The following is a 14767-nucleotide window of genomic DNA, read 5'->3' as shown; positions in this document are numbered from 1 at the left end:
CACCCTGTTTTTGCCTGAATCTTAACCTTGGAATAAAAGAGAATAAACCAGACTACATCAGGCAGCAGGACACCACAATCATCACACACAATGTACAGGATTCATGCGTGATGCACACAGCTGCATATTCCCTTATACATCATATACTGCTCAACTGCTTTTCTTTGCAATGTGTGTTTCTTTCTAACTTTCTCACCACAAGCAGAAATCGACTTCTTTATACAACCTCCTATAGCCCGTACCAGCACTGACACGCACATCACGACTGTCTAGCTGTCCCTAGTACATAACACACTCACTTGAAGCTGTTGCTGATTGTGCTCCTATTACAGAGCGGAGATTTCCAATTGAAAGAAGGTGAGGTATAAAAACTTTCACAGCTAAAAAACATTTCGGCCTTGCTGATCTGTTCAGCATAGCATCCCATGAAAACAGAATTCATCTTAACACCCTCAAGCCTCGCTCTGAAGATGAAGATATTAAGGCGACCTTCTGCTTGGAATGTACCTTTGCAAAATAATTCAAAAGACAAGCTACAGGACAAGCCACAAGAAATTAAACCACTTGTAGAAAGCAAATATTTTTGATACTTTAGGAGAGGTTTAAATAATGCTTCTTTCACTTAAATAAATCAAAGTTAAAGTTAGTCTTTGCAATGCAGCCCAGATTGCTTTCTAAATACATTCCATACCATGTTGTGCACATTAAAATCAAAACACCCTACGTCTCGTACATTATTAAGTGTCCATACTGCCTCTTCTCTGTGAGCACAGGACAACTTTGGAGTAGTGTCATCGTAAAAGCCACTTGCAATACGAGTACTAGCAGTATCAACATTTCTTAATGTTCAAATCAATTTCTGGGCTACTTGACGTACGATTGTCTCTTTCAGGGAGGAGAGAAAAGCAATTCTGCATGAAGTAGGAGTTACATGTACTTACTCATATGTGAAGTGAGTGGCACATTATGAGAATATGTTGCTTCATTTTAATTAGGAAGAGCATGGGAAAAGAATATCATTAGGAGTGGATAAATACAAGCAGCAAGTGGGGGGGTGAGGAGGTGGGGGATGGGGGGTTTTCAGCATGCTGGCTTTGAAGGTATGTAGCAAATTTTTTGTCAAGCAATGTCGCCATCTACAGGCTGAGGAAAATTCACCATACTAGTAAGTCTGAGTCATTCAAAAATCAAGGATTTCAATGTAACTTGCTTTTTATGTGTTTATTGTTAAATTATTATTGTTTTATGTTTTTTATGTATTCTATAATTGTTCTTATATGCTTTAATTTTAATATAGATTTTTTTCTGCTTTGTACTCTTAACTTGGTAGCACTTTGGTAAACTTCAGTGTTTTTAGAATGTGCAAAATCAATTAAACATATTTGATGGGATTGGATTGATTAACTTTGTTATGTATTAATACCCTGAATCTTCAAAAATTGCTGTAAAACTGGGTTATTTTCAAGTCACAGTAGCCTCTTTCTGACTTTTGCATACTAGATCCTCAACTCTTTGATTAAAAATATGCCTTTCAAATAGAGAAAAGTAAGTCTGGAGACATACTGAATTAATCTGTCTTGTAGGTTATGAAGAGTTCAAATGTATAACATTTCAATCATACACAGTAATACTATTAATTTTCAAAATGATTGAAATCTATTTCAAATCCAATCTAACCCAAAGAATCCTTAGGAAGAGATAAATACACACATATAGGAGGTGAGGGACCGCAGGAAAATCTGAGTCTGTTAACTGCTTATTTCCAACAGAGTCTTGGAAAAAAAACGGCACTTATTAAAATTAATCACTTCATTGTTCACGCTTACTCCAGAGTCCGGCTCTCTCTCCCGGTTTCACTCTCTACTTTCCGAATGTGCCCGGCCATGATTAAAACATGTCTGTTTGTCCATGACATTGCTTTGACATCATTTAATTGGTATAAGAGATAAAAATAAATGAATTAAATAAATATCCTACCAGGTAAGTGGCGTAACATAGCTCAAGGTGACAGCCTATTATTTCTCCCTTTTCTCTGCCTCAAAGAAGCTAAAGTGAGAAATGTGAGATTTGCTCTGAGAATGCGGCTCTTCAAGGGGCAGATGGAGGTTTTTTTAAACCAAAAAAATCTGAAAATATGTATTTCTTTAAATCTAAACCCATTTCTGTTAAAGTCGATAAATTCAATCAAAACAGCAGGTATATATTATGTATGTCAGTTCATGCTCATGTTTTCTCCCTCATCTGTGCATCTTTGGTGATGAAAATCGCCTTTTTCTAACAGCACAAACATGTTAAGTCTAGAATCAAAGGAGCATAATGCATGTAAATGTGATTAATGTCATGAACAAAGTAGGAGCATAATGTCTACATGAAACAATGAAACCTGAGTTTAAACTCTGCATGCAAGTAAGGCTCATGAAAGAGGCAACTCAGAGGAGACTACACACCACATCTTGCCTGGTATCCTTCCCCGATGCGATGAGGATGTAGTTCCAGACCAAAGGCAGCAGCAAAGCCAGAGGAATCATATAGAGTTCAAAGTTCCAAACAACGATGACAAAAAGCTGAAAAGAGAGAAGACAAAACTGTTAGAGAACAAAAAAGTGTGAGCTGAATCTATATGTTCAAGACCTCAAATTGACCCTGATGAGGCAAACTCCTGAGAACGTACGCAAACCATATGTGCAATTTCAAACAGCACACATTCATATGCAGAATCATAACGAAAGCGTTAAAATAATCTCAGCCTTTAACAAAGGTACAGGCCTGGTGTCGGTGAGCCTCAGTTCAGCACCCTGACCCTTGAGGCACTTGGGCCTTCAGCTGAGGAGGACCACGATGAAGAGGACGAGTATGACTTGTCAGAGCCTCTTTCCTCCTTGCCAATCATCCCAGAGAGCAAGGTCATGTACTGTTTTCAGCTGCAGCACGTCAAAGCTGACCCTTTCATACTCAAACCCAAACCCCGGCATCTGACCTCACACACCCCAACACCCCGAGTCTCTAACCCTGTCACTCCAAGCCCCAATACCTTCTCGACTATCCCAAAAGAGTCATATGCCCCATCGCTAACCTTCTCTGCACCCATCTGCCAAAACCATAACCTCTTTACCTCCCCTCTCATCAGCAGACAAGAAAAGTAGCATCAGAAAATTAACCTTTCCTTAAACCCTGGACTCTGGTTTGGCAGGGCTCTTTAACTCCTGACAACAGATCATTGCAGCGATTGAGAGAAAATTTATGTGGGAAAGTCAAATTGCTAATGATGGAGGGTTTTATTTCAGAGTCGTTTTGTGTCATTGGTAAGAACATGTGGGAACTTTGTAAAAAACTTTGGCAGTAAAGAGTTTTGTGGGAATTAATTCATAAAAAAAACAAGATCTAAATTTTAAATACTGCCTTATGATTTAATACATAGGTAAATAGATATTTGTCTACTATCAATAAGGCCTAAGCAGCAATTATAATAAATCCTGAAAGTGCAGACTGTGCTAAATACTAAATATTTTTTCTAGCAACCCATATTTATCAAACACAAGCACAGAAAAATCCACTATTTATTGAATGAGCATAGAAAATGTGAAATTAATTAACAATCAGATTTGATGGGAAATGTTTCAGGCTGTTGAAATTGAGTCTATTACTGAATAAAGCAGATTTATTTGTCTGTGCACCAATTACATGCTATCCTGTTTGGCTGAACAACAGAGAGAAAGCTTAATAATCTACAATCAAATTGTTTTATTTCCTTGTGTGTGTAAAAAGGACGGATAGGCTGGGAGAGGGGAGAGACTGAAAATCAAGCTCCTCATTGTGTTTATAGTCTGGGGTTAATGTGAATATGAGGTTCAACAGCCCCTCAAAAGTGCGTAACGCAGGTCTGCTGTTACACCAGAGGAGCTAGTCGGACACGCACACTGAGAGGGGGGAATTTCATTTTCCTTCCATGCGCATGGACAAGCAAATGCATCAGAATATCAACGCAAACAACACTTCATAATAACAGCACAATTAAACAATTTCATTGTACCAACTTTTCCCCTTCTTACACTGAAAAGTTTGAAAAAAGCAAATCCAAACTTTTGCATGGAACTATATCTTCATGTAAAATTAACTTACAGACACAAAGAGTATACAAAGCAAAATAAAACAAGACATAAATTAAACATTAGAAATGTCCAGTGCATTTGCATACTGCTCACAGCAAACTGTCTGTTTCAAATAAACCTGAGTGGCCTTGGTGCAGCAAACAAATCTCCCAAAAGGATAGAAATCTCTCTCAGGCTCAACTTCACTTTCTCACGTACAAAGACTCTTTCTCTGATACAGCTGTGTGGGAGAATTGGAAAGAAAAAAACTATTCAATAATTCATATTTGTATACTAATAAGCAACACAACTATTTCCCTTCATACATCATAAAAAGCTGTTAGGACGGCATAGAGAACGTCGCACACAGACAAACACAACACATCTTCACACACTTTTTTTTCTCTGTAAAATTCTGAAATTATGCATCTCCCTTCTTAAATTATCATAATTCACAAATCTTAATGATCTCTAACATTAATAAACAGTTGAATAATCTCTAAGTGAACAATGTGCAAAATAGGTGAAGAAACATGACTAGATTCAAACAAACAAAGGAGCACTCTTGTTTTAAAACCTATTCTGGTAGAAGCTATAAATAACTGCACACTTATAAACATCTTCATCAGACACACGGTGCTCCTTTGAAATACTCCACTATAAATACATTGTACAGCAGGCATATATTGTACTGTAAATATATTGAGCGTCTACGCCTTTAATCGCTCATGGTATCGTTGTCACACACACACACAAATTATTCATTCCTTACTATCCTGGTGTTTATATGAAACCTTAAATCCTCCTTTTATGTTTTTTCCCTAAATCTATCTTTCTTCTTCGCTTGCCTGAGGTTGTTTAACCTGTCGTCCCCCTTCATTCCTCCTCCGTTTGGTTAAAGTAGCTGAGGGGGAAGTTTTGACTGGCAGCTGGAGGAACCGGACACCCCGGCTCAGCAGTGGCCAGCCCTGCCCCGTCTCTGTGCCCCCCGGCTGGGTAATAGGGGCCCTGCAGTGCATGGACCTTTCCACCAAGACCGGGCGATCACAGCCACCCCCCCTGCTGTGTGCTACACCAGATAGCAGGCTCCTTGCCTGGGGAAGAGGGAGTGGGAAGGAGCCTGCTGAGGATGTCAGTGACCAGAGAAAGAAGAGCGGGGAAAAAAACAATGATGAAAACATGCAGGATCAAAAGGGAAAGAGAAGGGGAGATGCTAAATGAAGCTCCAGATGTAGACTAGGGGAATAATTTGTAGATGACTCAGTGTGGTCAGAGACACGGTGACGGTTTATGCTCACGGACACTCACAGAGAGGCTCATAATGCTCCGCTCAGGCTTTCTGTTTAAGACTGCTGAACTATTAACTGTGTGGTGATATAAAATACTCAAATAAATGCAGTCATTGTGCCTGTTTATGTAATTTTGCTTATTTATTATCAAAAAGACGCAAAGAGCTTATTAACAGAGATGGGACTTATGTTTAATATAACTTAAACAAACTTTTAAACTTCTTTCTTTTAAATGCGGCCACTGAATTGAAAATTTTGGTATTCTAATACATAAATATTGTAATCAAAATGTGTATAAACACAGTAACTTTGGTATGTAGTGGACATTTTAATGAGAAAAAAAAAGTATGTCAATAAGTCCACATCAATTACATTTTTAGGAACTAAATAATTTACTTGTCAAAAATAAAGTAAAAAAAAAAAAAATTCTCCTGTCATACCTTCAAAATAAATCCAAATGTTTTAAAAGCCAGCATTTGAACCGGGCAAACCTCACATCTAAGAACCAGCTGAAATTCTAACAGATGTATAATTAAGATAGACAATCAGACACAGGAACAAAGCTAAATCATGGCAGCATAATTTTTAACATTTTGGCTAAAATACAGATACACGCAATCAGTAAATCTAATTATTTTGACAGGTCTTTGTAGTTTGAATTAATTAAAGTTATAATTTTTGATGCTTTCTCTTAATATTAAGAAATTGCCTGCATAAAGGAAGATATTAAAATGTTAACAAAACAGACAAGTCAAAATGATTTATTCAAGCTCTCAGTGCAGCGTGTTGAGAGTGGTATCTTGCATTATTTGTTTCAAAACACACCCCGCGTCCTTGCGGCTCGGAGCCGCGGCACTGTGGGAGGGTAATATTCAGTACTTTGGCTTACATTAACCACACACCAGGCTAACTTTCCCTCTGCTCTGTCTCAGTGGAGAGAAACTGAAGTTTGGATTTCAGAGTTCCCCTTTATCTCTCTTACATCAATTTCCATGCTGGCACTAAGTGTTGCCAGATAGCAACTAGAAAGTCCTGTTAAGTTCGAGGGAACGAGAGAGAGGGAGGGAGACTGTGTCCTGTTTGTGACCGGACCTGAGCATCATTTTGCGGTGCTCGACTGCCCCCTGGTGTTCTCCTGCAGAACATAGATTTACAGCACAATTAATGCTGTTCATGGGATAAAAAAGCAGCCTGAATGACTAAATCCAAAATGTCAAAGCCAGGCATTTTCTGTTAAAAAAGAAAATAAAGAATCCTCCATTTTATGCCCACACAGGTGAACATCGGCACCATCAAGACATAAGGATACTGTACCTGACTTCTCAACAAAAGGTTTTATCTCTGTCGAGTCTCTATCTCTGGTGATTAAGCTCTGACTTGATATTCTCTGTTAGTCATGCCACTATATTTCTACTATCATTCATTTTGCAAATCAGGAGAGCAGTAAAATGTGAAAGTATATCTTTCAAAGCTGTCCCTTGCTGTGGGCAAAGACGAACTCCCGACTTTAAAACTTTTAAAAGTTAGACAGGTTCTTTGAAGAGGAGTCAAAGGAGCAATTTAAAGAGACCTGGAGTGGTGTGTGCAACTGACTGCTATGGTGTGTGCTGCGTGTCTGTGTGTATGTGTATCAAACCGCAAGCCAGACATGTGCAAACACACACACTCGAATAGTTGCTTCTGTACCTGTCTTTGCTTTTTTCCCTTTTTTTTATTTCAGCAGGGTGAATTTTTATCTAAATGCAAAGCAGGTGATAGGTGCTCCAGTTTCCTCTAGAAGTAGCTCCCTTGTCTGGGCTCTCTTCCTGATAAGAGTCCTACTTTGCCTGACATAAAAGAGCCCCGTATCATTTCCCCTGCCTCCCCAACAACCCCCAGCTCGCTGCCCTCGCCCTTCCCTGAGCTTCACAAAGCTGCCTCTATTTGCTCCCAATTCAGGGCCCAATTGCAGATAAAGTTACAGCAAATTTGTTTGGAGGAAGAGCTGCTGAGGCCTGCTGTCCCTCGGGCAATAACAGCCTTGTCTTGCAGGGGCCGTGGGGAGAGCTGGCAGCAGCAGGAGAACAGAACCCAACACCGCTCAGCCCCACAATGGCCTCGACTCTCCGGGAGGGAACAGCAAAGGGAAGAGGAGCGGAGGGAGAGATAAAGAGGAACAGGGATGGATAGACAGACAGAAGGGAGAGATGCACTGCTTGCAGGTGCAGAGAAAGGAAGCAAGCGCTTAACCCCGAGACAGGCAGACGTACACACTGAGTCCCACCCATCCACCCACCCACAAACACACACACAGACACCACCCATCATGCAGGACAGGAGGTAACTCCAGTCCCGTCCATTGTGCCAACGCCTCAGGCAAAGCTGCCACGGTGGCTGATTCACTGTAGGGATGGGTTGGTGACAGCAGTGTGGGTGTTAGAGAGAGAGAAAGGCTGCATGTGAGACTATGTGATATCTCTCTTTCTCTCACATGCACACAAAACACACATAACATACACACTAATCACAGCTGGCACTAATGGGCGATGTGTACACGCGGCTGGCATAGCAGAATCGTGCAGAAGGAGACTGAAGGAGCTTTCAGATAGGATGTGGTGTGTGCTGTTGAGCCCATTTATTGTCTATGTGTGGCGCAACGCAACAGCAAATCTGAGCCAGGCTGAGATGAGAGCAGTGCAAGGTTGTCGGCGCCGTCTCTGTGCAAAAGTTTTTAAAATAATTTATTTTGGCTGCAGCACTCCATGATGACACCTACGTGCATCCAATAGGAGGGGAGATCAATAAGATCACCACAGATTTGCAAATAACTGCTTTTCATACAATCGCCCATCTCGGCAAGTGTTCTATTGGAGTGATCAGCTGTCTGAAGTTTGTTCTAAATTAAGTCTGTTCCAACTTTCAGTGCAACTCTCCCTAATGTGCTGTCAAATTCCTCCAGGGTTAATTTTGTCAACAAGTTACAACTGAAAATGTTCATCGACTAAATTTTTCCATAAAGATGAGACTAAAACTAGCTAAAATAGATCTATGATGAAAAAACCCAGATTTAAATCATGTTTAATTTTGGTCAAGGAGACTAAAACCAGGCTATAATGTAAGAGCTCGACTATTGGACATTCAAAACCCATAATGTTTCTCCACAGTGAATTTAAAGTATGTCAGATAAAGTAGAAACTGTCACATTTAAAACAGCCACACATATTATTAATCTCTGATGCAACACCAGTATATGATGTTTTTTTTTTTTTTTTTTGAGCCTGATAAAGAAGTTACCCTCGTTTCCTTTTCTTATCCCATGTTCTACTGGCATATTTAAAGACATTTATCTCAATCATTAAGGAGACCAAGGCAGCTTTTACTCTCCAGCCAACTTTCGACATATTTGTTTTCTCTTAAAAGTACTGAATCAAGCACCATTTAAGCTAAAGTATCCTTCTAGGACTGGTATCAGAAAAAAAAAAACAAATGTTTCCCAACTCTAGATATAAGGCTGCACTTAGGATTCAAAAACTATTAAGACCAAGGCAAGCTGGACCAAAGACAGGCTATATTCAAGAAATGCCAGATGCATGTAAAATATAAGGCAAGTACTGGTCTGGGTTCAATTATAATGCAAACCTTGACATTTTTATTATGTGCCTGGTTGGAATGTTCTTTCTACAATTTCCAACTTTGTATTCTAATAACCTCTTAAATGTCGGAGCACTATAGTTTCTGGAACTAAAATACCCCTACGACAATACATATTGAATTTTATCAGGAATCAGACTGAATCGGGACATTGTGAATCAGATCGAATCAATTCAGGCAATCAGTGGCAATACCCTGCCCTTATTTTCATGAGTTCATTAAATCCATTAAAGTATTAAGAGTGCATTGATATAAATGTTGTGCATTTAAACTTGATTTCACAATATGGTTAATTAAATTAGTTTTAAGAAAATAAACTCTTTGGCTAAGAGTAAAGACCAAAATGTAAGGACTTAAACGTAAGGTAATGTAACTAAAAAGGTTGATGACAAGAGTTTGACTTGGACTAAAAGTCATTTTAATACAAACAGTGAGACTAAAACTAAACTTAAAAAAGTTGCCATAATTAACCAGGCTTTCCTTCAAACTTTAAAAAAAAATCAAATTTAAGACTTTTTAAGACCTGAACTGAGAAAAATTTATACCACTTCTACACAGTAAATGGAAAAAAATGAAAGGCCTGAGATTTCCCGATATACCGGACCAGAGCTGAGTTTTCTGATTTTATGAAGTGTTCTCAAAATGTCAAATGGTACAGGGAAAAGATATTTTTGGTCATAAAAGCCCAGATTTGATGATCTCTGGCACATTTAATGCCTCTTGTCCATCAATATACAGTATATTGATATTTATCATGACACATTCTGGTGCTGAGCTTGTGCGCTGAGCCTATCTAAACAGCTCAACTATTAAAAAGCAGAATAACACTGTTTGCCAGGGAAGACCAGCTAAAATAAGGGTGGACTTCAAGGATTCTAAGTGGGCAACCTGGTAGCTAAAGTTAAAGAACTGGACAAGTGTTTCCCAACAGTGCAGAGTTTATTAAATCTCAATGAGTCAGATAAAAATCATAGAAGGGTCTGGGGTCCAACCTGGGAAAAATATGTAGAATATTCAACAGTGATTTCTCTAAATTACAGAGAATAATTATGCAACAATTTGTGGAAGAAGATCAATAAAATCGTATATGGTTGGCTCGTAAAACAAAGATAGGATAAGGGCATGTCTTAATCAAAGTGCCCTCTAAAATTTAAGACCTCTCACTTGTAAAAATCAGACTTTCAAGTCTTTTATGGCTTACTATGCAAGACTTTTCAAGGATCTGCAGGAACCCTGATTAACACTGAATCGCACCCTGCTCAGCCTAAAGTAGTCCTGCATTACAGGTAGAGCTCTTCTTCTTTGCTGCTCTCCTCCTCAACAGAAAACAGTGCTTTCCTCTGATAAGTGGACAGATACATTGTGCATTCAAAAGATTATAACAGAAGTGTCTACTTTTGCTACTACTGGTACTAGCTCCTTTCGGACTGCTGTTTTCATTGCCTAGCAACTTGTGCTGATGAAGGACGCAACTTGCCCGTGTGTGTACTACTCCCCTAATCTGATCCAAAACCTTCAAGGTAGGCGGTGCAAACTGCATCCTATTTGAAGTCACCTTAAGAGAGCATGAAGAAAATTTTGAGGGTTTTTATGTTGTGAATTTTGTACATTTTGATGCTCCACTTGCATTCACTTGAAATAAAAAAAAAAACACGAGCAGACTTAAATTCCCCCCTCAGGCTTCCTTAGCAGTTAGGAAGTGCACACATTTGTAAGTTTGGAGATTGAATTGCCCACGACTCCGCCTCTGTAGCAACAGCCGTGTTAGAAAGTTAAGTGCAACATCTGTCTAGAAAGACTGCCAAACAGAAACACACGCACACACATGTGAACAGACACACATGTCCGTAATCACACACAGCCGTACACCTTCATGAACGCACCACCTTGGCCAGATGGCCCCCCATAAAAACCCACTTAAAGAGATGAGCGAAGTGATTAAGAGGCCTCTCAAAGTGAGGGAGAAATGAGAGAGGGATGAAGAAATGGAAAGCAAAGGGAGGGAGTACCTGTGTAGAGCAAAGGCCTTAAATACTCTGATGCTTTTAGCTAAGTGCATACTCCTACAATAACAGACTCCCAAAAGAGCCAGGCGGGGGGGCACTATGACACCTAAATTTCAGACTTTCTATAAACTACAAAACGCTTTGTCCTTGGCCTAGATACATCCTTTACCGAGATCTGAGTACTTAGAATTAAACTGAGTACCATGAGAATTAGGGGTGTGAATCTCTCCTTCTCAAGACGATTCAATTTGAATCTCGATTCACAGACTACAATTTCATTCACTGATGATTCATTAAAATACAGAACAATTCGGTTTGATCCGATTCAATCCATTACAATCAGATTACTGAATCAAAGTAACTTTCTGCTTTAACAAAAATTTGCAAAAAAGGGGAAAACAACATAATTTCATAATAATCTAAGTCTCATTGATCTTATTTATAGAACAGACTAAATGCCAGACCTTCTAAGAAAGTTTTCATCACACCCAGGTGTCTTACTTTGACATTAAATTGGGAGATAAATATTAAAATGATTTTTTACTGGTACATGTTCGTCCTTCTGTACTTGTAACTTTCTTAGCATTATAATCCCAGAAACAGTACAAACTAAATATCAAATTTTCCCAAGAAACACAAATTAAAACAAATGTAAAGTCACAAGAGCTCTATGTGTCTGCTAGTACAGGGGAGCAAGGGGTTAAAATAATATTGAAAACAGTCAAAGTAAAACAGCTTTCTATGCATTTTTTTCCTTTCATAATTCCTCTTAATGTGATTATTTAGTCTACATGTCACAAAAACATTGTTATTTCTTTTTTCTGTGTATCTGACCGTCCTTGATTGTTTTCATTCTTGAATTAATTGATGGAGAACAGCTGATCTCCAGCCCAGTGAAGTCCTCTCTGTCCAACATCAATCAGTGGGCTCAGATGTATTGATTAAGTCACCAAAGCAATCACTCCCAACAACACGTTACCGTGGTAAACCCCGTGAATAAAGAGGCTGTTGTTACAGTGATAACTGAAGACTTCTCCAAGTTTTAACTCAGAAAAGTGTTTATGTTCGGGTCTGTTTGTGCTGCATTTAGCATTAGCATCTTAGCTAAACTTTAGCTCTGCCGTCTCAACAGGTGAGATTTATGAGCTGCCGTAGTTCTTAATCGCTTTTCTCCAAAGCGTACAGAAGGGGAGACATTTCGAAAGTTATCCTTCCTTCATATAAAGTCCACATGATTTTTTCTAAGGTGCAGAACTGTAACTGAAAGACATTTAGGCGACAACCGGTGAAAGACATCCAGCTACCTAGGGAGCACCTATGGCGAACAGAACTCTTGTTTAAGGGTAAAGGTCACACGGGCTTACAGATGCTGAGCCAGAGCATGGCAGAACAGGCTACGAAAAACAAGCAGTAGAGCCTCAATCAACCGATCTATAACATTAAAACCGGTCCAAAGGCCGCATTTTTACCGATCCAGGGCTCTGCGGACCGATTCACTCGGACTGCTGACGTCAAGATCTGTTAATCGATCCATATCGGATTATCTTTACACCACTAATGAGAACATAAATAGTCGGCACTGTTACTTGCAATTGGATGTACTATATGCTGTTTTTTAACAAAGGGGGAAAAGCTATACAAGGTAAAAACATGCATTTGAGTGGCTACTCGACATTCTTTCCTCTCTTTTAAGCGTGTAGATGAACGTGACCTTGTTTTTTTTAATTTCTTGCAGTTTTTTTTTTTTTTTTTAGACATTTTCATTAATCCCTAAAAGATAAAGGATAAAATTCAGGCCCAATCCACCCTGCATGAGAAAAAATCCAAACTGTCACACATGCACCAGGCTAGCACTCACACAGAGAGAGGGAAAATGTTAACTGATCAATACTATGTCTCTTCTGAACCATGTCTTGTGATGACACTGTGACCTGCTGTACAAACACACACACATACAGCCTCTACAGAGATGAAACTGGTGTCAGACAGCCAAATGCTGCTAATGTCTAATGTCTGCCACTGTGCCCCCCCTCTGTAAAGGGCCGGGGCAGGGCGGGGCGGGTCCACCTGTCCTGTAGCTACTTAAGTCAGGACACTAAAGCAGACAGGATTAAATGCCTGCTCTGTCATCTTCAGGGTAGAAACCTCTGTGCAGCCACTCACCGCCCTGCAGGAGAATGTCTTTTACTGATAGCTCCGCTGTCCAATTACACTTCACCTTTTAATACCAGACACAGATGACAGGATGGAGAGAGACCAGGCAGAGAGAGAGAGAAAGAGAGAGAGGGGATGAAGAGAGAAAGATGCTCCAATGGCATTGTGTGCAGGAACAGCTTGTCATTTCAACAGATTGTCTCTGCGTTTTCTAAGCATTTGTTTGTCTGTATGTCTTCTTTACGCTACAACAACAACTTTCTAATCATTTTCAAGTATAAAAGTAGACACTTGTTATGTTAACAACATGTGTGCTTTTGGGTTTTACACAAAGCTAAAAAAAAAAAAAGAAAAAAAAAAGGCTCTAATCGAAAACATCATTTCAAGATATTTGAGTGTGTGGGTAACAGCATGTAGTGGTTTTTTTCTGTGTGGTAATGTACTTGAGACATCAACAGTCTCTTGTGTTAGAGTGTGTAATTACAAGTGAAGGATCCATACTTTTAGAGCAGAAATGCTCCTAAAGCTTCTGTGAACATGTCGCTCTGCTACTGCTTATGTGCTGATGTGAACAGGTGGTCAGCTTTATTTTGTAAAAAAAGATTATTATTTGTCAATGTATGAAACTCCCAGTAAATAAAAATCTTTATTGTCGGTTACTTGTATGATAGTCCACTGTGTTATGAAGCACCAGGCCAAATTTCAGTCATGAAATACACCTCTAAGCTTATAAATTTAAGCTTCAAAATCATGACAAATGAGGCAGTAAAATCTGCTCTAGGATGGTGTGGGCGTGGCTGTTAAATGAGAGGAAGCCACACCCACTCACAAGAAATAGGATCCTCCCATATTTTAAAAAATGCTTCTGATCAGAGCACAACTGCCTAGCTCTGTGTCAGAGCAGAGAATCTGAAGTTGGGTATTAAATTTACTGTTTTCTGGCATAAATCTCTCTTGTTATGATACTTTCAATGACCAATAGGCCACCATGGCTGATAGATTTAGGAAATTTTCCTCACAACGAACAAATACATACCATGTAGAAGCCAGGAGAGAGGCAAACAACTTTCGAATGGTCTAAATAAAAAATTCAGTCATACATAGATCTCAGTTTCTTCACATGTTTACAGCAACCATATTTCAACATATCTAGTGTGTTTCAACACAAAGTTTGGATTTCACTTTACAGGGTCTTAAATAATGCTATGCACATTAGTTTGAAGAGTGGGACATTTAATTCCTGAGAGGGTGCGGTAATGTTGTCTTGCCACAAAAGAGGGCCCAACATCATTTCAGCATGTTTTTGAGATCCTTACTTCTCAAACATTAAACATCATTTTCCAAATTTAGAGTAAAACAGGATCAGCATACGTACCACAAAAGCACAGATACTCCTCTGTGGAGATTCCCATTCAAAGCAGCTGTTGATGTAGCAGCCTGTGTTGATCAGGAACATGATGCAGCGCCTTACTCTGTTAAAGTTGCGCAACAGCAACTAAAAGGAGACGAATCAAAATAAGTTCGTATTAGAACAAGTAAACACTTCAATAAGTATCATGCTAGTGAAAAAGAGATTATCACACATGAGGTACAGTGTATC

General features: G+C 39.2%; 1 protein-coding gene across 1 annotated transcript in view; it reads right to left on the bottom strand.

Moving 5' to 3' along the window:
- LOC121509559 (multiple C2 and transmembrane domain-containing protein 1-like) overlaps window positions 1–14767 on the bottom strand; it is a 213650-nt gene that overhangs the window by 54523 nt on the left and 144360 nt on the right. Inside the window, exons 14-15 of the mRNA XM_041787013.1 lie at window positions 14543–14662; window positions 2448–2564 (exon numbers count right to left, since the gene is read on the bottom strand). Coding sequence (XP_041642947.1) covers window positions 2448–2564; window positions 14543–14662 — 237 coding nt within the window. The remainder of the gene's footprint in view (window positions 1–2447; window positions 2565–14542; window positions 14663–14767) is intronic.

Source organism: Cheilinus undulatus, linkage group 5 (assembly GCF_018320785.1).
Source record: "Cheilinus undulatus linkage group 5, ASM1832078v1, whole genome shotgun sequence".
Lineage (NCBI taxonomy): Eukaryota > Metazoa > Chordata > Actinopteri > Labriformes > Labridae > Cheilinus > Cheilinus undulatus.
Note: the sequence above shows the minus strand (reverse complement) of the source record. Positions and strands in the feature narration are given on the sequence as shown.